Below are 23,569 nucleotides of genomic sequence, written 5' to 3' on the forward strand. Positions count from 1 at the left end.
AAAAAAGTAATATGGGTTGGGGTGGGGGCAGTGAAGGGGGGAGGGGGGGTATCAATAATTCAGGAGATCAGGTCTACTTTGGCCGCACGGCACAAATCAAAGCTGACTGCAGCTCAGACACAAGTTTGAAACATTAGAGGAGTAGACTTTTCTGGATTTGAAATGACCGCAGATGCTGCGGTCGTATGAACCAACGGAGGGTTTTCGAAATGGTCCCCGGTCTCATTTACTACGGCTTCCAGAAGGGATTGTATCGAACGTGACTGCTGTGGTCTCCATTCAGATATCCATTTACCAAGGTCTGTCGACAGCACTGTGCTGTTTCTCGCTGTTTTTTTTTTTTTTGTTGTTTTTTTTCTTTGGCAGTTGTGCGACATGAATAATGCTGAGCTCTGTCTCTGATGTCTTGATCGTCCAGATCTCTCTGTTCATCTCACTCGCTGTGTTGAAACCTTTTCATGGCCGTTCAGAATGATTTCACATGCAGTGGAATACATCAGTATACACAGATCTGCATCGTATAGATGAGAGCACTTACACAGTCAGTCTTCACTGGTCAAACCACAGATGTCTGGGAACTGTCTTTCTATTTTTTTTTTTTTTTTCGGAGCAGATTGTTAATGACATCTTCAAAACTTGCTGTAGCATCTTAGGTAGAGCGGCGGTGCGCTTCAGCCTGTAATTTGCTCCCCATTCCCCATGTCACTCCTCTGAATTTCTCCATTCCATCAGACGTTCACAGAGATGCACTTGCCATGTCTCTGCTGATTAAAGCGTCATATCCAATGGGTGTGATGAGCGGGAAGACCCCCCCAACCCCTCCCACCCCCACCCCCCGTTATGAGCAAGCACCTCTGACAGATGCAGCTCTTTCCGGCCAGCGTTTCCGATTGCCTGCAATACTGATCCCTAGTCAGCTGTCGTCGCAAAGCTATGCCGGGCCTCTGTGCAATGCAGCCAAGCAAGTGCAAGTGCGAAAAAAAAAAGAGAAAAAGATATCTTCTGTAGGAAACACAGCCTTAGTGTAGGAAATATGAACTTCGTGCCATGATAAATGGATTTTTCTTTTGAGGCCCTCCGCGGCGTAGTTGGCTAATCAGACAACATTTGCAACCTCCGCGTCTATTTTCAGCACCAGAGGCAAAGTGGATGTGATTTGGGTTATTTTTGACTGCATGGCGCAGCTATTGCTAAGCTTAGCCACCCAGTCACACTTAGAGTCTTCAAGAATCATCTAGAAGGGTTTGAACAGTTGGCTATGACTGTCACTTTCTGAGGCCACAGACCGTGTGTCCTCAGCTCAACTGTCCTAATAGCCCGGACTCCTCTGAACATGGTTTTCAGCTAAGTCCCTCAGCAACCGTTTTCAGCTAAGTTCCACTTTTCCATGTGACGTCGACTGGGTTTGCGTTAGCATTGATACCTGCTTCTTATTTCAAACCATTTCCATTTGTAGTTGTCTGACTGGGATTCAGGGTAGGTCAACAGCACCTCATGCTGACTGCTCCTTGGCCTTACTCAGAGCAATAAAACTGGGCATTGGTTATTAATAAAGTCTCCTGGCAGTGTATAATGCAGGAACCGACCATTATTACAGGCTAATATCCTGGACTCTGTGAGTATGAGGATGTTAAGTGGATTTTCACTCTAATGCGAGTGATTAGCAAAGTCAAAGTGGATCTCTGGCCACAAAACCATTGAGAAACTCGAACCATTTCTAGTAGAGGTAATGGTTTCTGACAAGTACTGTTCTCTGTAATGTATTGGATTCAGCCTTTGGCTAGAGTAATTGTACTGGATATTATCATTGGTTAGCATGCTTGAGTTCACACAGAATGCCATAAGTGAGCATATAAGGGCTACAGGACTGGATGTGCATAAAGAATTTGCAGCATAAATGTTTGTGCAGAAATTCTTAAGGGTCACCAGTTAAATTCACCTCTGTAGGGCTCTCTCTTGTTATGAGCAGTCTTTGTTTGTTTGTTTGTTTGTTTGTTTGTTTTTTAAACAGCTGGTACGTTCTAAACTAGCAGTTCATTCACAAACAGTCTTAAGATAGCTCTGGGCTCTTCTGTTACTGCATGTAAATCTTTTTTATTTGTATAACTTTTTTTTTTCTACTCCTTTCATAATATCTCATACTTGGAAGATTTATCTATCGGTTTGGTTTAGCTAGTAGGCTGTGTCTTGTCAGAAGGACTTCAGTGATAGAAACTGGGCCACCTTTGTATGCCTTGCTTTTTCATTGCTCCACTGTCCTCTCTCATCTGGTCATATGATGGCAAAGTAGGGTACACACAAACAGCAACCCAGAAAACTGAAATAATCCGCGCCGGTCTCTTACTGATCCGTCTGCAATGCCCTCATTTGAAGACAGACGTGAGCTACTTCGGTTGCTGCAAGCAAAGACCTATTGAGATTCTTTTGTAGTAACTTGTTGATTAATTGCTACTTACGGTCTGGTTAATGTAGCTTCTTGTATGCAATGTTGCCCGTGGTTGCTTCGTTAATTTGTTTTAATCATAGATTTTTAGAAACGTTAGGGCCAGTGTCCTCTTACCATCCAGCAGCCGCTCACTTGTTTTATATTCTGTTCTGTCTTTGATCACTTATGGAGTGCTGTGATCAAAACACTTGTACCATCCTCTTTACACTGATATTTCAGTTAAACCAGTTAGTTGTGTTTTGGTTACTTCACACTGGCCATTGCTCAGTGACGCCCCCCCCCCCCCCTCCCGTTCTGTCTCAATCTCCATCCAGCAGTAAGCTCTTTCTAAGCACACTGTTGTAGTTTCACACAGTACTAATGTTATGGCCATTATTCCTGTACAGTGTAAAGACTGCAGGTTACCTCCGACTGCCTTTGCCCTTTTTCTTTTTTTTTTTAAACGATTTTTCTCCATCAGCCGCGAGGAGACACCGCGCAGAAGGAAGGAGCGATGGAGAGCGTGCGAGTGGAGCAGGAGCTGCTGCGAGCTCGTAGTCGCACGTGGGGAGGCCGCGTCTCCGACTCTGTGGGCCCCATAATAATGAGAGAGTGGCTCTGATTACTCATGCAGCTCGGCAGGGCCCAGGCACGCAGACTCCGTCATGCTGCCTCAATGCCTGTTCGCTCTCTCTCTTTCATTCGAGACTTCTCCCATCCTTCAGAGAGAGCACGTGTACGAGCTAAACCCTCAGACTAAGGCCACGGGCTGAACTTGACAGCTCCTGCTCTAAGCCAAGCTCGACTGGAGAAGGACACTACACTGAAAACTGATGGTAAACATGACTATCATGATAGCCAGGGGCCGGTTTTTTGTTCCCTCAAAACATATTTCTGGGAGCAGTTTTTTTTTTTTTGTCATTGAACGCAGTCTGTGAGTGTTCAGGCTGACAGAGCTGATGATGTAAGATGAGATCGTGTAGACAAATTCATTTCCAGCGGACAGCTCTACTTTAGGGCAGTTAACTGTAACTTTGTCTAAAAATAAAAAAGAGCGGCAGAGAGAGAGAGACAGAGAGAGAGAGAGAGAGCGGCTGCTGAACTTTTGTCTATAATTAGCTTCTGTTGAAGTTTAAAAATTGTTGATGGCTGACAGTTTCTCCCTGTAATGATGACCTGTGTAATTAGTCCGTGACACCATTGTTTTAATGATGAAAAGATACTCAAAAAGGGTAAAATCTGAAGTCATAGAATTGTTGGTGAGTCTGAGGAGACAGATGAAAATAGCTTGTTTCTCTCTGCCTGAAAACTATATTTGAACTGGTCCTCCAGTTCACCTCTGCTGAATTGTACATGCATTGTACTGGCTTAATGAGGATGAGACTGCTAGGTAATTGGGCCATTGGTGACTTATATTTCACTTTTTCCTTCCTCTTTACCTGCTGTGTTTGTCTTTTCTGAGTTTCATTTCTGCTGCTTACTGAATCTAAAGGTCCTGATATTTTATATCAGTGTCATTTCACCCGCAAACGGCAGGGGAAATAAATAATCTTTATGAATAAAATAAAAAAAAAAAGGATGTTTTTCATCATATGCGTTCGCGTTATGGTTAGTATCCTAATGATTTCATTTTTTTTTCTCTCCTCTGCCTTTTTATCCCCCCTGTCTCTCCACATATCCCTTCCTTTCTCCTTTTCTCCCTTTTGTCTCTTTCTCTCTCTCTCTCTCTCATTCTCTCTCTCTTCCATTATCCTTGCCTTGCTTTTCTTATCTGTCCATACACACATTGTCATTTCTTTTTCTTCTTATTCCCTGCCTTTATCCTCCTCTGTTCTTGACTGTAGTCAGTATGTCTATCTCTGTGTTCAGGCTGGTGTAGATTGCAGGACACTGTGGCCACATGATTTTGAAATCCCTCTCCCACATAAGAGAAACAGGGGGTTGAAATGGGGTCCTCGCTCCTCTCGCTGCGCCCCTCCCCCAACACGCACACTCTCACACTCACACGCATGCTCTCCCCCTCTTACGTATAGACACTGTCTCTATGACAACGCCTGCGATTGCCATGGCACTGGTGGCCAGTGCTCTGCAGTAGAGACCCTGTTGTTACTCGCAGATGCTCTTGGCTCTCTTTAGCTGCATAAGTACTACATATTTTTTTTATTTTTATGGCTGTCAGCACTGGTTTACATGCTCTGTGTACTGTTTTATCTCCAGGTACTTCAACTCAGTTTTAAGTCATTCACACAGATGTTGTCAAGATAAAGATCGTGGCTATGCGATTCCCATTTGTGGTGTTTATATTGGTGTGTTTTATGTGACATTTTTATAGCACTGCATCAAGAGAAACTCTTATTTTAACGGACTCTTAAAAACTCATCAGTGCTTTATTACTTTCTTTTCCTGTTTCAGAAAAGGGGGAAGAGAGAAAGAGACAGAGGCAGAGCAATAAAAACAATATGTTGCTTTATTTACTCAAAGGAAATTGTTGCCTCTAAGGTCAAAATGCTCTGCAACTCCTTGCATCAAACACTGCGCTGAAACTCAGTAGTAGTGGCCCCATCTAGTGGCCAGAGAGTGAAATGGCATGAGTGAGACCGGGATGATGTCATTCTTTCCTGTCGGAGAGCGATGGGGAGGGCAGCGTGATGCTGCTATTCCAATACTCCCAGTTTGAATAGCGCAGAGTGTGAGGATCAGTATGGCCATCTGTGCGCCTTTGTGTGTCAGCAGGAGGCATAAAACTGAGCTCTGGCGCTTTTTATCCCACAGCACAGAACGGTTTTAGTCACCGAATGTCGCAATGCTTCGGCACACGCTCATACACAACAGTTGTATGAGCGGCATAATTCTGCGTTTCATCTGTAACTCACCCAGTCTTTGACCTATAAGCAAAATCCATTTCCCACAAATTAAAGAGGAGTGTCATTGCTCAGGCTTAAGTATCGATGTTACTGTCCCATTTTAGGCAATGGAAGACATTGTCGCTGTTCATTGATGAGTCTATTGTCTGGGTCCAAAAAATCATAAATCTTGTTCGTATGGTTGAAACAAAGAGCGGGATTAATACAACGGGATGAATTTTTTGAGGGCAAAACTGGATTGTGTCTTCAGAGCTTTAGTTGCCTTATACCATCTCTGACCTATCTTTCTGAGACACTTTGTGCTACTTTCAAAGTTCCCACAACTCTTGTAACAACATTCTCTGTGCCAGCTCTCTTCAGCAGCGAAGTTATGCTACAATTTGTCCATACAAGCAAGCCACTGATGTCCAATCAAAATGGTCATTCAGTTTCCCTTCCACCACACCACCCACCCTCGTATGTCATCTTTTGGGTCTGTGATTATAAATGATCAGAGAGAACTGGAGAGGTTAGCCCCAGAACAGTTTTGCCCAAGGGAGTACTTTGAAGACATTCAAGGACACAAGGTATTTCAGGACACCGCAGAAATAATCTGAACTTGACACCTTGCGGTACATAGGGATATTACACCGCTTTGACACTGGGGCTTCAGAAGAAAAGCTGAACGTTCTCTCACATTTTAATTAACTGCATCAATAACGGGAAAAATCATATTGTTTTGAAATGGAAGAGAGAAAAATAGTGGGCGTGGCTCAGTGAGAGACAGGCTTCTGGAGCGGTTTACTTTGTGTATTAAAGCAAAGCGCGCCTTATAGGGGCGCGTTAGGTGTTATACCAGCGGAGATTTAAGCACTCGTTTTATGACCATGGCCTTGTTGTTCTGCTAGAGTTTTTAATCCTTAGTATGTTTTTCTAAGCATTTTTTCTCATTACTGTCAGTATGAGCTCCGGTAAGACCCATCCCTGTGCTCTGGTGGCATATTTGACCTAGAGTGACTTTTAATTAATCAAGGATTAGCTCACTCTTTCAGAATTGTCACTTGTGTCAAAGTTGTGGAACCCGTACAAAAGCTCGTAGGTTAGTTGTCAAAGGGTTTAGGTGCTGATTCAGGAAGCGGCTGTTTAGACTAAGTCAAACACGTAGCTCGGTTTATAAAGTGCGCGGGAGGGAAAATTATATGTGTCAGGGTTTTAAATGAGGACTTTGAGGTGGAGAGATGAGACAGACTCTGTCTTCCGGCAGCCTTTTATAGATTGTATTTTGTAGAAACGGCCAAGCAATAAAACTGTTAGGCTCAGGGTTCCACGCATTCTCTTATACTCTCAGGAAAACCTATTTTATTTGACATGCACAGATTTTATATGACTCATAAATAAGATGACTACGAAATTAATGTGCTAGGCACCACTCCATCTCTGGAGACTCACGTAGAGAATATAATTAATTTTCCTCGATGACACCAACAGAAGACCAGTGCTATTCGTCCCATATATCACGCGCTACCTTCACAAACACATTATTTCAGCCTCAAATATATGGGAAATTAAATCGTAAACAAAGCAAATCTGTAATGACTCAGACAGCTACTTGTTTTTTGTAAGCTGATTAACATACTTGTGTTTATTATTTAGTCAAAAACTTTTAGGTGTGTGCTAAAACAAACACGATACCAATTTCAACACCATACCAACAACAAAGATTATTATTATCGATATATTTCACATTAATTGATTTCTGAAAACTCACGTGTGAAACAATATATCGTTTCGGATTTAATTCACATCCTGTGTCCTGTATTACAGGATAATGTTTCTCTATATTTCGCTCGCGGCATAAAATACTCCGCTTCACAAGGACGAGTTGCAAGAGTCCTCCATGAACAGAGCAGGACAGGTTACTCCAACCGTGAGCTACTTACTCCATCTAGTGTTCGACCACAGACCGACGCCCTCAGGCACATGAACTTGGTGTGTCGACCAACTAAACTAAACTGCTCAGATCAGCTATTTTCAGATAACTAGATTTTTTTTATTCAAAATTTACTCTAGTCGTCCTTCATATCAGAGATTATACTGATATTCAGTCCTTCTCAAAACATCACTAGACGTGGTGATAACTATACTGTGCTTGTTGTTTTGGAAAGCTCTTGAGCTCCGAAAATACTGTTTTCAAATTTCATAAATTCCTGCTTTCTTGGTGCAGTCGTAAAGCAATATTTTTCAGAAGCGTTTCAGGCTCAAAGCAGCAAGGCAAAGTTCAAAGCGGCAGGAATAAAGCAAACACTGAATGTCTTTTGTCATATCCGTTGATGTACGTTGATGCTTTTCAGTGGAGAGTGGAAGGCCCGGCATAACTGGTTTACACGGCGCATTAAAGGATCACTTTACAGCCGTTTCTTTGTAATGTGAGAGGAAACTATGCTCTGCATGAGTAGGAAGTACAATTTCAGCGCATCGTTCGATTACTCTCTTCAATTTGACCCAGACCTCTGCAGTTTAGTGAACAGACGCCCCTGTGTTTGTCGGATCAACAACGCTTTGCAATGAATCTTTAATGACCGCTTTAGAAGTCGTAATGGCAAGTCACTAATGTCCATTAATGATCGCTGAACGCTGGCCCCGCCTTGATGGCTTTTCGTTTGATCCCAGGGGATTTCTTTAATATGGTTAAAACTTTGACAACATCTTCCTGTTTGTACCGAAAGATCCGAGGACTGCTGCTTTCAGCAACATTATCTCTGCTCTTTGAGAGAGAAGCATGACATTTCCTCTGAGAAAATCTACATCAGGTATTGCTTGTCCTGTTCATATTTTTCAGAATATGTGCACATAGGATTAACACAGTTATGAAAGAAGAAGCCATTATGTTGAAAAGTTAAAGAGTAAATTTTGTATGATGTTTGTTAATGACATGTTGTTTCTTTCTTGTGTCTTTTGTACACGCTATTTTAACGCTATTTGCGCATGGAATTGTTCTGTCTAATAACGTGGCCTTCGAAGCACTGTGTGGCATGAGGAGCTGTCCGGGGTGCTGAAATCAAAACCGATTTTTGTTTCTGAACGTTTCACCAGAAAATTAATCGTCAAATACAATTCTTTGTGATTATGCTTATACTTCGCGCGCGATGCTGTTGGTCCTATTCTACTTTTAGAATTCTACTTTGAGAATTTATTCCATTAACTGTTCTGACATATGCGTATAAATTATTAGAATACAACATAGGACGCCTTTCTTCTTCTTCTTCTTCTTCTTCCTCTTCTTCTTCTTCCTCCTAGTACTTGGATAAATTAGGCATCAGTTAGTTCGCTTGTACTCTTATTTATTCAGCAACTTCTTATTTTCTTATTTTAAAGATTCTTTCAATGTATTCTTCCTCCATTTTCATAGTTGGTCTGATATTATTTTGGTAAATTTGGCCAAATACATTTATGGAGAACGTTTGCGACTGTATTCAAGAAACAGTGTTCCCATTGTCTTCAGCATGGTGGTGTTTTGTGGAAAGCTGTTTCTAACCACAGAAGGAGGTAAATGTGATATATATCATTAGATATATCAGCTAGCGGGTTTCTATTGGAACCGTTTAAGACTTTGTTCTGTATTTATGTTGCCTTCACTTCCTTTCTTATTGCATGGATAGTTTTTCCCAGGTTTAACCGCTCAACAGCTGTACAGTAGGTGGCACCACTGTAATAGCTACAGAAGCTTAAAGGGGCGGAGGTGGGACAACAGAATCACTGATTGCCGTGGTTACATTTTATATATATATATATATATATATATATATATATATATATATATATATATATATATATATAAACTTATTGTATAACTTTGGTCGAACGTCGAACATATGAACCATTTCATTAAAGGTGTCCAGCTGACAGCAAATAATTGCGTTGTGGAAAGGCGCCCAGCCATGTTACAGGGCGTTCTGTTTGCTCTACACACAAAAAGAATGAGTCAAGTGCCACCATAAAACTGCCTCTGGGTGCTAGAACTTTAAAACACAAACAAAGACTTTCAAATACACGGTTGTGAGAGAACGGTGTCTGAATCTTGGCTGGGAAGTTAACTTTGCTTAATCCATTTTTTTTATTCCATCCTGCCTCCTCCTATTACCTGCAGCATTCCCCCTAGTCAGTCAATCTTAATAATACGCTCAAAAATTCCGAGCGCACGAGTTTTTAAATTGATGTCCCCTTAATATCCTTCTTTTATCTCGCACGAGGCTGGTTATTGAAAACCCGAATAACTGCAAGTGATAACTCTGAGGGATAGCTTCCATCCGGACAACTGGTGCGCAGTACTCTTCATCCACAGTCACCCCACTGCCATGGCAACAACCCACCAATAGGGGCAACACATAACTAGATAAGGTACATGCTGAGCCTTATTCTGGTTTGTGAGGATAGGTGGACAGTGGCAGCCGTTAACAAATATGAATTTGCGGTATTATTCCGCAGAACCCCCCCCCCCCCCCCCCCCCCCCCCCCCCGAGTTCTGTATAACTGTTTTACAATACTTTGCCTAGGAACAAAGCTAAAACTCAGTTTCACAATCATTTCCCTTGTTTGCTTAAATTAAACTACGATTACGCTATGTTTGGGTGCCTGCCACCGTTTTCCCCATGTGCGGCTGACCCGTGCGCTTCGTGAACCCATAACCAGCCAAACGCCTCTCAGACGGATCAAACATGTGCCGCTTTGTGTAAATCTGTCAGAAAACAGAAACAATGCAATGCGCATAGATTCCTTATTGCATATCTTCACATTTCTTTTCATAATTCTTCCGCCTGTCGGTGCAGAGGTATTTTCGGGTTTTACTATAAAACTAACTAACCCATGTATTAATTGCATCTTCAGATACAAAAATATCGTTAGTTAGAGGCACAGTCGTAAATTCATACTATTAGCGTGGGAGTGCGGGCTTCGTATGTTCTGTCACTTTAGCCACCCCCCTCACTGTCCCTAGGTGGGATATTCACCCAGCATGTCTGAAATACCCTCTGTGAGTGCCGGACATCGCGTATGAGCAGAGACGCTCACACGTCAAATCGTCTTCTAACGCAGAAATAGAGAACGAACTTAGTACAGGACAGGGCTGTCTCCAACATTATCTGGAAGTCTCTCTTTCACGCCCTCTCAAGCGTTTTGACAGGACCACGTTTTTAAGGAAAGGAGACAGACTGACCATAAAATCACGCACCGTTGGAAATGATCTTTCTTCTTTTGCTAACAGGTGTTTTTCTGGCTGCGCAATAAAGCGTCGTCCCCCGCCACCTGCATCTCTCTGGCTCTTCGCGCGTGCAGCGACAGCCTGTGCATGTATGGTGCAATAGTTTCTCGGCTTTTGGCGAAATTTTTATTGCTGTTGTAAGTTGCAATGCTCTTATAGTTACGCAGATAGTATCTCATGCTGCGTTGCCTGCACACATGTGTAGACTGGTGAATGTAAAGACCGCGTCTCGTTTTCTTGAAGAGCGCTTCTTTTTAAACCGGAGATAAAAATGCAACATTTCAAAGAAAGCCTACGCCCAACAAACCGACCCCCAATTACACAAACTTACAAGTATTTCAACTTGCAGTGATTTTTATCATCACTTGAGGATACTTTCAACGACACTCGTTCACGGATCTCATCTGCTGTTTAAACTAAAAGAACAATGACGGATATTAGCAATTGAAGACATCAGTGGATGTTGACGGTTTTGCCTTTGAAGACTGCAGTGTAGAGACGAATTCTCTTTATCGGAAAGTTGTTGGTGTTGCACCCGTCAAACTGGCTATGGCTGCAGCGATTGCCAGCTCCCTTATTCGGCAGAAGAGGCAGGCAAGGGAGCGGGAGAAATCCAACGCCTGCCGCTGCGTGAGCAGTCCGAACAAAAGCAAAGGAACATGCGAGAAACCCAGTCGTCTTAGTGTTTTTTCAAGGGTCAAACTCTTTGGGTCTAAGAAACGCAGGAGGAGACGACCAGGTCTGGTGTTTGCTTCTGATATTAGTGAACTCCTCTCTTTTCATCATCATTTGAATTTCTATACCATCACTCATCTTTCTTCGTTTCATGCCGTTTCCTTAACAGGGGATTTTAATCATTCTCATTACTAGTATAGGCTAACGTAAGGGTAATAACGGTGTCTTTTCCAGGAATTGTTTGTGTGCACGGAAACACGTTGTCATTCACGTACCTACTGTATTTGTCCATAGGCACAGCCCAATGTGTTTGACATGCTTGGTAGCAGTTCATTTATGTAGACCATAAGCAAAAGAACAAAGGAAATTCCAACTAATGTCACTTCAAAGCAAACACAAAACTATCTCAAAGCACCAGTCCCAGCACTGCTAATGCTATGTTTACCCAAGGATTCATTTTAAAGGAACTGGTTCTCTTTTGTTTCCCACCCTCCATATTTGTCTCTGTGTTCAGTTAATCCCAGCTGTAATGGGAACAGAAGAAAAAGCTACCTAAGCAGATGGACAGTGTTTCGAAGTCCCCTGGTTAGATCAGCTGTCTGAGAGCCCGTATGTTTTGTTCATTTTCACTAAGTTTTGGAGTCTGCTACGTGATTCAAACCAAGCTGTCTGAAATACATTTTGAGTCCCCTGAGTTTTTACTGAATATATTTTATTATTTGGCACATTCTTTCTCTTTGCATACGAAACGTCCACTAGATTATGAGTCAAAGTTGTTCTTTAAATTCACACCATTATTTTTTTTAAAAAAGAGAGAGAAATGCATTGTACTCATGTTTGCTCTTTATACTGAGTTCTTGTGTATTATTACAATGTCATTTTAGATATCTTAATACTTAATTGAAAGAGGTTTTAGTTTTATGCGTCTTCTGGACACTCTCATGAGGTGAATGCAACACTAGAGTTAATCAAGACTCTCTATCTCTCTCTTAAACACCTCACAATAAGTAGTGTCAGTTTGGATGACTCTCCTCTGTTTAAAACACTCAGGTAAATCAAAGCCCAGACAGTGCTGACAGTGTGACTTCAGCTTGGATTAATGTGTTCATCGGGTCACCCAGAGCTGAGTCTGAATAGCAGAGCTTGTTTTCATGAATGTTTAGAGGAGCTCTTTGAGGAAAGATTTCAGGTTAATGAGGGCCACAGAGGTTTCAGCGACGTGACGGATTACTCTACTTATTTCATAAACAAGTTCACTCATGGCACCCTGGTCATGTATTGCCACTCTGCTTCGTGGTAACCATAGAAGCTGAAGTAGGTTGAAGTAACAGAGCATTAATCTGTTGTTTTGTGGAATAAGATAAGCAGTGATGTAGCATTTCACACACGCGCATGCACACACACACACACATACACACACTTGCACACATACACACACTTGCACACACACACATTGCCAGGAGCAGCAGCACCCATCACCTCAAATGCCTTAAGCAAGAGGGAACGTAGAGGATGCTTATGCAACACACATTGTACCCTGGATACTCCTAGGCAAGTTTCTGTGTGAAGATCCCAGAGCTAGGCTGCTGTGTACACACACACACACACACACAGAGAGAGAGAGAGAGAGGACAGGAACTTCAGCTCTCAGTGCTTGATGTACTTTCTCCACTCTGAGAGAATACAGTGCTTCGAAAGGAGTGACCGTGTGCAGTCAACAGTGTGTCTCTGCCCTGGGCGCTCCATCCCTCCACGCTTAGCTCCACCGATTCTGTCACTTATTCAGTTAGTGCCCACAGCAATGCCGAATGTATGATATTGAAAAGTTAATCATGCATTTAGGTTCGCTTGATTCTAGCTGTCAAAGCATCAGTATCACAAACCGCTATTTTGCAAATGTCAACAGACTCAGCTCCTCAAATATATGGTGATTAATTGTCCTCATCAGTCTGATAATAAGCAAGAATGTGTGAAATCTGAAACGACCAATCCAAGCCTGACTTTTGTGTAACCCGAAACCCTCATCATTTATGTTCGTGAAAGAAACAGAAGGGACCCAACCCTAACAAGCTTGGTCTGCTAGCTTTCCAGGTTTTACTTCCCAACCTTAACAGGGTCCTAGAAATCAGATTAGTGTTTCACGAAGGTAAGAAAGGCTGATGGTTTGTGGGGTAAAGCCATATTTGTTCAGAGATCCACAACTTAACGCCAGTAATGGAAACCAAAAACCTCAACTTGAAAGGGTGTCTGGCCCTAAACCTGTTTTAAGATGTTCAAAGCAAGAAGGCAGTAGTGCAGAAAATGACAAGAGATATGTGGATCGCCACGGTAACCTTTGTGGAAGTATAAAGAGACAACAGTGAAAGCTAGCAGAGATAAAAGAGAAGATGAAAGCTGCCCTAAAGCACAGTACAGAACTCTGAGTCGGTGACAGTAACAAGAAGTGTATCACACGCGTCTTATAAACATGATCAGTGAAACTCCTGTTAACCTGAAGTTTGGACCACCTGGTCTCAGTGCTATGTGGTCTTGTATTGGAGTAGCTGAATATTCAAACCAGAGTCTCAGTATATTGGAAAAAAATACATGAAACCAATAGATTAACAGAGAGTGAAGTACATTTATTTTTTCAGTATCGTTGACTTTCCTTTCATACACTGGCCTAATGGATATCAGATGACAGCCTTACCAGACGAGTCACATAGACACAGAGTTTTTCTTTTTTTTAAACATATATTAGTATTTACAGCAGAGTTGGTCCTGAGACCTTGTCCTGGTAGTCTCCTGGGATTGTGCTGCGTGTTTCTTCCTGAATGAATGAAGAGCATGTTTTGTTTCTTGTGGTCACTGTTCCAGGACTAAGCGGGTTTGTGGGGGTTTCTTTTTTTCCTGTCTGTGTTGTTTTGGGTTTTTTTTTTTTTTTTTTCTTTTCGTTTGGTCTGTCTGGCATGGTTGGAGTGTGTCTGCTGTCTTGTTTGAATGGGATGGGTGCGGGGGGGGGGGGGGGGGGGGGGGGGGGCTCAAGCCTGCGAAGCATGGAAGGGGCCTCCGATAAGCTGGGAGCTTTAGAGGACACAATACAGCCACTGTGACATTGTTGGTTTCACTCATCCTTATTCTCTCTCTTTTCTCTCTCTCTCTCTCTCTCTCTGTTTCTGTCTCTGTCTCTGTCTGCCTCTCTCTCTGTCTCTCTCCCCCTTTCTCTTTCTCCAGAGCCCCAGCTGAAGGGGATCGTGACGAAGCTGTACAGTCGTCAGGGTTTCCATTTGCAGCTCCAAGCAGATGGAACCATTGACGGAACTAAAGAAGAGGACAATGGCTACAGTAAGTCAGCTAAAGCTGTTTTTCTCTCTTCGGCAATCACATTTTCATACTCAATTCAGCTCAGGTTTAAAACACACACACACACACAATGTTTGAAAGTTTGGAGGAGATTGTATTTGCTTTGAAATGTTTGCCTCATTTGCATTGTTTTGTCTTGTTTTTTGTTGTTTTTTTTTTTCTTTGAAACAGCCTTGTTTCCACGCAGCGTTTCACCCTCAATCTCACATAACACACATAAAGGATCACTGGCTTATTTAGGACATGGATTTTTATGTAAATATTGTTTTTTTTTAAGTTGCTCATAAACCTGACAGCAAACTGTCAGCTCTCTGCTATATGCTACGCTCCCCCTCTACGTTCCTGTGAAATACGTCTCTGAAACAACATTTTTTGGATATTCTGAGTTTTTCAGATTTCCTGGCCCCCATAACGTACCAATGTCCATTTCACAGGAAAAATCCCCTATGTGTCTGATGAATATAATGTAGTCATATATTATGAATACATTATATTCATATAAAAGGTCACTCTTACGTTCCAGTACAACTTGTTCTGGGTTTTAAATTGATGCGTCATTTTCCTCAATATGGTTATGATCTCCGGGATGACACGCCACTTGCCAGGCGACTAATACTGATTCTACAGCATTCAAACAGCATACCCTCCACTGAAAATGAATGTAAATGTATCACAAGTAGACTCAGTGCTGTTTGTGTTATAATGGAAAACTCAGGTAGTAGGCAGCCGCGTAGCTGTCCCAGTCATTTGTCATGTGCTAGTTGCTCCTAATGACAGGTGTCATTTGTGATGGAAAATCAGTATTATGAGGTAACCAAGGCATGGCTGATTGACTGCAGATAATGAGACAGGCCCTTGTGCTTTGGAGGTCATTTTCTACTTTGACCTGATTTCCTGCACAAGATTTTCATGAAACATCTGAAAGAAAGCAGTATACTTCTAGCTCTGTAGGACCTGAAGACAGACAGCACTATCGCGCGGACGACCTCTTGGCGGCTCGGCGGCTCCTTTCTTTTGGACGGAGGCCGTATTCATTCCTTTAGCTGTCGTCTTTTTGGACACCTCTCGGGCTGCTCATACTCTGATAGCGGGTAGATTCGCTAAAACGCACCGCAGGAGAACGCGGGGCCATCCAAGCGGCGACCGAGCTTGCGACGCGACCCAACGCGTCCGCGCGTCGGGAAGGCGCCGTGCCCGCTTGGTTTGGCACGGCACTAATTTAATCACTGCTACATCGCACCAACGCTAAGCGAACATGGCGTTCCAGAGCCTATAAATTAACTCGGCTCTACCCAGTTAGTCGTTTGGCGCGGAAGATACTTCAGCTGCCCGAATTCAGCACCCGTTGTGTGAAGCCATTTGTGTTCATCGAAAGTAACGAGAGACTATGAAGTCACATAGCCCTCTGACTCTCCTATTGCCATCGGGCAGAGAGACAGCAGACAGGGTAGCTATAGGAGAACAGTGCTAACGGGTGAAGAAATGTGAGATAGAAGTATAGCATGCTCAATTTCTTCACTTTACATTAGGCCGCCTAATATCAATATAATTATAAATGGAGTCACGCACAGTTAAATTCGTGCTGATTTTGTATTCTCACTTAACTGCTACTGAGTCAGCACAATGGATTGTAGTACGTACCTCACTGAAATGAGCCTAAATGTTTGGTTATTACTACAGCAGCGTTAGGTCTTCCTCACTTACTGAGCGCAGTTACTGAGCCAAATGTTTTTTGGATTGTATTGTGTCAAAGTATTTCGCATTGTAATGCCCTGTTATCATAGACCACTGTGTTTACAACACTCTTTTTTTTAATGCAGACACTTAACACTTACTTGTTTGAGCACACACAATATAGATCTGCATTACATGGACAAAATATCCAAACACCTTAATCTGTTTAATACATGTTTGGATGAAAAGTAATGAGCCTCTTCCTGCTACTAATCTGCGGCCCTCTTCACTCACGCTGTCGAGCTGTCGAGATCTGAAGCGGTTCATTTTTTTTTTTCTTTTTTCCTCCCTTTCCTATGGAGATACGATTGCGTAACAACTAGTCTGCTTTTCCCACCAAAACAGTTTTGATATTTCGCAGAGAAAATGAAAAAAAAAAAGGCTTGCTGGAGAGGGGAAGTGGGAAAAAGTGTAGCTTCTATCTCGCACTGTTACAAAAATAGCTTTGTTAGGAGCTGGGCACACTTGTCTCCATGGAGACAGCAGTGCAGTCCTCCCGGCTCTTTGGGTGCGTATATATGAGTGTGTGTCTGTGTTTGATAGGGAAGAGGACCTACTCAAATGTCCTCTCTTTCTCTCTCTCTCTCTCTCTCTCTCTGTCTGTCTCTCTCCCTCCCTCCTTCCCTCTCTCTCTCTCTCTCTCTCTCTCACAGTTGGACCACTTAGGCTTGATTCTGCTAAAGCTTTCATTGATGTTCAGTATGCTTTTGTTTATCCCAACTGAAATTGCATATCATCAGCTTTAGTGTTTTTCCCCGCTATGCTGAACAAATAGGAGAGAGACTAATTGTGACTTGAAATGATAAGAGTTTAATCCTATACTCAAAGATCCAAAGTTTTGCTTAAAGTTATGTTGAAGTAAAATGGTAGTTTAATTCGCGTTTTAAACTCATTAGGCAACATTTATATTCAAATCAAGGTGTTTCCTTCAAAAGGAAGCCGATTAAATGATTTTAGCTGTTGACGGCTATCTGATGTGAGCTTTTGTATCCACTGCTGAAAGGAAAAGCACTTATTGAAATGCAGTCGTTCTTTCTTTATTTCAATTCAGACATTGATGAGCTCTTGGAAGGATGAGACAAAACCTCATCCTAGCCCATAAATGTCATGTAAGGCTGTTCTAATGGATTTTGTCTCCAGACAATGGGTCCAGAAGCTTAATTTAATCTCCAGTCTGTACTTGAGGTCTTTGTCTTTGTAGACTGTAATCAGTGCTAACTCATCTCCCTACAGTATGAGAGTATGTGTTTCTCTCCTTAATTGTATACCACAGAGACTGTTCTTTTACGCTGATTAAGTCTTATTGGGTTGATGAAATGGACAGTCCTGCATCGGTTTTCCAGAACTGGTTTTCGGGAAAACTGGTGTAGACCCCATCATTTAAATGACCACAAGGTTATTAGGGTATTTTGGCAGATGGATCATCCTCTGATTGGTTTATCAGACCTTCTCTCAGAGGTTGCTGCTTCATTGGCTGTCTCCCGGAGCTGGCTGGTTGTGTCCCCTTGCTTTTCATAGATCCTATTGCCCCTTGCCTTTGTGCTCAGGTGCTCTGTTAGATGAAAGCAATTGAGTCTTCAATCCCTTTTTGCGAAGAACTGGTAATCCCTCTGAAATGAAGTTTACAACAGCTATCTGCCTCTTTGTGTGTGTGTGTGTGTGTGTGTGTTTGTGGTTGAGAGGGTCTCTTGGAACATGGCTCTAAATAGTGATCCAGGGGCCAGTATAGTTTTGTAATGGACCTCTCAATCAAGGTATGGATAGCACAGATCGACAATATTAGGCTTCATAAGACTGCAGGCAGCACCATATGTCTCCTGTTTTTTACAAGCCATAAACGCTTAATATTAACTTAAAAACTGACTTAAATTTTCACATCATCCATCTTTGGATGGATCTAGTCCAGCTGGATCCCAGTGTGAAACATAAATTCGTGAAGTCAAGAAAAGTGTAGCCTCTGCCAACAGGAAAGAAAAATCCTAAAAGCTGTTCTTCTGAATCATTCTACGAAGAATCTGAATGTGACTTTTTTTTTTTTTTTTTGTATGGATAGCCCACTGGCTGTAGCTCTGTGAGGGTACAGTCTAGAGAAATCAATGATCTAAGCTGGTGGACCGGTTCTGGGTTTAACAGTCTCTGTCAGAGGAGGTTTAGAGAAGAGGCAGGTCCTTGATGTGGGATTAGGGAAGAGGAGGTGGACGAGGAGGAGGAGGAGGAGGAGGAGGAGGGCGGGGAGGTGGGATACCCGGCTGGGCTGGGCCGGGCTGGGCCAGGCTGGGTGTGTTTACTATAGCAGTGCTGCGGCAGACCCAGCTTGGCACTGAAATATTAATCACTGTTTTTTTTTTTTTTTTTTCTTTTCTGGTTTATGATGAAAGGCATAAGAAAGGCATAAAGGGTGGGAAAAGAGGGAGTGGGACCCACAGCTGGGGAACGGAGGGAGCCAGTGCGTCAGTGAGAGAAAAGGAGAAAGAATGAGACAAAGAGAGAGAGAGAGACAGAGAGAGAGAGTGAGAGAGGGAAAAACTGGTTCGGTGAAGGCACTGAATCACGCTAGCGTGCCGGCCAGAGCTGTTGAGATTTGAAAACATTTAACCTCCAAATGTATCGATGAAGATTTTGATTACGGACTGGATCAAAGTGAGATCCTGTTCCTCGTCGGTGGTGAAGGCCCTAACGTCTCAACGCCGCCTACCGAGATGGAATAAATTTTTTACCAAAGTGCTCCTCCTCGTGCTTCTAATGCTAATGCTCTGCAGAGATGCTGAGGAGAATGTTTCTCAGACACCACAGACTTTGAGATCTGTATAACCCATGTTGTATTTCCAACTCAGAGCTACACCAGCGCAGAAACAGACTGTCCTCTGCACAGATGTGCTCTCTCATGATCCAACCAAAAGGGCACAAAACAAGAGTCATCCCATCTTAAATTTAGGGGAACAGGATGAGGCAGAGCAGCATGCTCTGTGTCCTAACACACACACACACACACTCAGCTCTTCTTGCTCATCTGTGGTAATAAATGCCCTAATGTGTCTGAAATTTTACCATACCACTTTAAATCTCTGGTCATCGTGAGAAAAAACAAAAAACACGCACACTTGCATGGATGGTATGTAAAGCCTCTAACCTCTTGGCAATGATATGGACCCCATGGGTCATGTTCTAACGCATACTGAGAAAGGGTACAAAAGTATGAAAACAATTCAGGAGATGAAGTGGACTAGTTAAAGTTATTTGTGTTTTATGTGAATGTCTACAGCCATTGCACCTTTTCTGTTTTCACAGATTTCGCATGGGCGGAGGGAGGGGGTGGGGGGGGGGGATCAGCTGTCATTGGGGGATGATGGTGGAGCCCTTGAGCCCCCGCTCCAAGAGGCCACGGTGTTTTTTGTCTGAAAGCTGCAGTCTATGTTTGTTTTAGGAAGTTGTTCTTTTTAATGAGCCCAGTATTACATAACTCCTTATACGGTTCACATTTGCCCCCTGTGCTTACTTTTTTCTTTTTTTTTTTCTCTCCCTCCCCCAAAGCTAGTCAGATCTTTCGGCGGATGCCAGCGCAGTCCTGGGGGGCTGACTGTTATACACAGCTCCCCCTTGGCAGAGCCAGACGGCGTGGCGGGGAGAGATTGTCGGCTTTTTCTTGGCTTAGCCGTAGTCAGGCAGGCGAAGATAGGGGGTGATTTGCCATGGCAAAGGGACACTGGGCACAGAGAGGTCCTGACTCTGCCTGCTAAGTCCATTCAGCCCAGAGAATGAGTGAAAGAGACAGAGCAGAAGCAGAGAGCAGGGTTAGGTGTTCTACAGCTGTTTACCGAATTGCTTATCCGAAGCAAAGAAGAAAATCGCATCAGAAACAGATACAGTGGTTTTTGGTTTTTTTTTTTTTTTTTTGTCAACAGGGGACGGTGCAAAAATGCCTCAACGAAAAGATGTCATCTGCACTCGAAGAAAACGAAAATAACTCTCCCGAAAGAGCGTTCAGAATAAATCTGCACGGTTTTGATAGAAACGTAATTATTCGTTTCTTTTAAAGCTCGCGTATCAAGCTAAAGAACCTCTGTCGGAAAAAAAAAAAAAAAAATCTTTACAACCAAAATGACCTTTTATGGTGACAAATGAGGAGTGTTCACACGTTTTTCACCAGACTGTTACATTTACAATGACTGTGGTGTTTTTCTCAAGTCATCTGTCTTCATCAAGTCTGATTCCACCACAACAACAACGACACGTCAAAACCACACGTTTTTTTTGGGGGGGATGATGAGAGATGCTCCAGTTACTCATAACTTATTTAAATAAAAAATCATTTGAGAATGGAACATTAGTTAAACCATTCTCTCTCAAGCTGAGTTCACGCAGGGAACTGTGAGTCATTGTTTGAGTGTTTGGATGTGGTGTTGACCGTGTCTCTCTGTGTCCCGTACAGCCATGTTTAACCTCATTCCGGTGGGCCTGCGAGTGGTGGCCATCCAGGGGGTACAGACCAAGCTCTACCTGGCTATGAACAGTGAGGGCTACCTGTACACATCAGTAAGTACCTACAAGCACAAGAGGATGTGTGTGCGTTAGTGTGTGTGTGTGTGTGTGTGTGTGTGTGCATGCGCACGTGTGTATGTGTGTGTGTGTGTGTGTGTTTATGCATGTTTGTGTGTGTGCATAGCGTTTCCTGAGATGTTCAAGGTGTCTTGTCTGTGTCGCCACCTGAAGAGTCAAATTGAAATTCACCTCAAGAACATCTGAGTCCCCTCACATTTGCATATCATCTGTCTTCACAAACATTCCCTCTGTTTTTTCTTTCTTTTTTTCTCTCTCTCTCTCTCTTTGGTTTAATACTGTACACTGCACTGCATTGTATCGGTTTAATAACTCCCTTGCACGACTTGATTGGAAATGAATTTTCCTTCCTCCCCCACACGTGTACAGCCCCTCTGTAAACACATGATACATTCTCACTTCACCTTACTCACTCTGTCCTCCATATGGCTGGGGTTTTTGTTTTTTTTTTTTTTAGACTTGTTTTTGTTAGTCTGCAGCTGTTCCACTAAATCAGGGACTCACATGGCCCCCGTAGAACACATTCTCTCCTAAACTCCAGCAGCATGGATTTTTTTTTTTTTCAAAAACAGCAGACAGCCACAGCTAGACCCCACAGATAACTAGATAGACTGAATCCTGTCCAGTTGAGTGCATTGAGGATTTCTACTCGCAGATATTAAGAGCTATTTCTGCCGGTCTCGTAGGGAGGTTCCCCTTGTTTACCAGCTGTTGGTGGGCTGCCCCGCTGCACCCCTCGCCCCTCTCAGCTCCTCTTAGTGATGACCTTCCGCCCGTTTGTACCAGACAAAATGTCGGCACTCTGGCACAAGTCCTGGTTACTATGGTGACGCAGGCAGACGATATGTGGGTTGCGCTGAGAAAACGCACACCATTCTCCATCGCAGTACGAGCAAAAACAAAAAAAAAATCCATGTAGACTATTTCCTGTTCTTATAAATTTAAAGGGAAAAAAAACATCCCCACTAAAACTCGTGCGCATTTGAGATAAAATACCGTGTTTTCTTTTCTCTCTCTCTCTCTCTCTCTCTCTCTCTCTCTCTCTCTCAGCTCTCTAAAAAGTAGATCATGAAGAACCTGTTTTGGGGAGTTGTTTTTTTCTTTTCTTTTCTTCCCTGTCAATAGAGAGAGGACAGCTCTCATCGTGATGGGGGGAAAACAAGCCAGTGCACTTGTGATATATATCAGTGTCATTAAAAGACTGAAGGATTGATCAACACAAAGCGCAGCGGAGTCTCTTGTCCAGGCGGCTGGCTTCTCAGCTTTGATTAAATGTGTTAAGTCATGAATAATTCAGTCTCCCACCCACCCACCCGCCAAATAAGAAGAGAAAAAAAGACTCCCAAACCCTGCAAATGTCAGAATTTCACAACGTGGTAGGCATTAGTGGAGCAATTGACAGGAGCTCCTGTTTCTTGACAGGAGCGTGTATACACACACACACACACACGCACAGACTCACTTCCACTGCTGAGAGTCCCCAGTATGATTGACAGAGCCCTCATGTTTGGGAGTTGAGGTGGAACAGAAGACAGAAGATGTATATGAAGTGTGCGTGTGTTACCCTGTGTGGCACTGTGGATTCTCCATGCCCAGATGGGTTTCATCTTCTTATAATCTTAATATCTTTGTCTCTCTCTCTCTCTCTCTCTCTCTCCCTCTCTCTCTCTCTCTCTCTCTCTCTCTCTCTCCTTTTATTCTCTGCATTCTCTCTGTGTGTGTATGTCTCTTTCATTCTCTCTCCTTCTCTGTCTGTCTCTGTCTCTCTCACTCTCCTCTTCCTTTCCTTTTCATCTTTCTCTCTCTCCATCTCTTTGCTCTTAGCTCTTTGTGTCTTCTGCCCTTTGGAGCTCTCTGCCAGCACTGTATCTGGTAGCTGTAGACTTGTGCTTTTGTGCTATCCTATGTATGGCAGATATCTGTTCTCTTTGACATGCTTCGTGGCAGAGAACAGACATGCTGTTTCCTTTCCCTGCTGACGGTGAGTTGGGGGTTATTTTTTGAGCTGATGGCAGTTAATCACGCGTAGTCCGATGAGACGATGAGACAAAGTTCTGACGTGAACTCTGAAGGCGGGTGTGTAATCGGGTCCTAAAGAGCGAAGCAGGGTGGTGATGTGCTTCACGCGTCCTCAGGGACCCAAGCAAGTCCAGCGGAAGGGACTGAGAAATCATAAAAAAACAAAATACACTCCCAACTGCATTTAGTATCTCTCTCTCTCTCTCTCTCTCTCTCTCTCTCTCTCTCTCTCTCTCCCTTTCTCTCTCTCGCTCTCATCATATTTAATGGTACTCACCAGCAATTCTCTTTTCACTCTGAGTGATTTTAATGATGTGAGGCTTAGTGTGGGTAATTAAAACGTTTATGAAGAAGAGCTCATTATATTAAATAAAGATGTTACAGTGTCCACCTTTATCAGTGCTGTGGGAACGAAAGGAAACCTGGCGTTAAGGTTAAAGTGAATTACATTAACATCACTTTTTTCCCCTCGTGCTGCAGGCCTTGACATTTCCTTATGACTGTAAACAATAGCAGGGGGAGCAGTTATGCACACAAGCCTTTGAACATTCGCCCATGTTAATTGACTTTTCCCTCAGGGGGGTTGGGGGGAGGGGGGGGGGTGTATACCTAACACTCTCTCTCATTCATTTCCATTTAAAAAAGATTTTCCCCAAACTCAAGGGTTGCTTCCTCTTTGTTGATGTTTTTGGTCTTTAATGTTGTAGTATTGGAGCC

General features: G+C 43.0%; 1 protein-coding gene across 3 annotated transcripts in view; it reads left to right on the forward strand.

Moving 5' to 3' along the window:
* fgf13a (fibroblast growth factor 13a) overlaps positions 1 to 23,569 on the forward strand; it is a 50,327-nt gene that overhangs the window by 12,970 nt on the left and 13,788 nt on the right. Inside the window, exons 1-3 of one of the 3 annotated variants that reach the window (XM_030764851.1) lie at positions 8,048 to 8,078; positions 14,414 to 14,524; positions 20,706 to 20,809. In XM_030764851.1, the coding sequence (XP_030620711.1) occupies positions 8,048 to 8,078; positions 14,414 to 14,524; positions 20,706 to 20,809 (246 nt within the window). Of the gene's footprint in view, positions 1 to 8,047; positions 8,079 to 11,074; positions 11,265 to 14,413; positions 14,525 to 20,705; positions 20,810 to 23,569 lie in introns of those variants that run through there. The other 2 variants (XM_030764850.1, XM_030764852.1) reach the window with 2 other exon arrangements.

The sequence above is a fragment of the Chanos chanos genome, chromosome 2 (assembly GCF_902362185.1).
Source record: "Chanos chanos chromosome 2, fChaCha1.1, whole genome shotgun sequence".
Taxonomy (NCBI): Eukaryota; Metazoa; Chordata; class Actinopteri; order Gonorynchiformes; family Chanidae; genus Chanos; species Chanos chanos.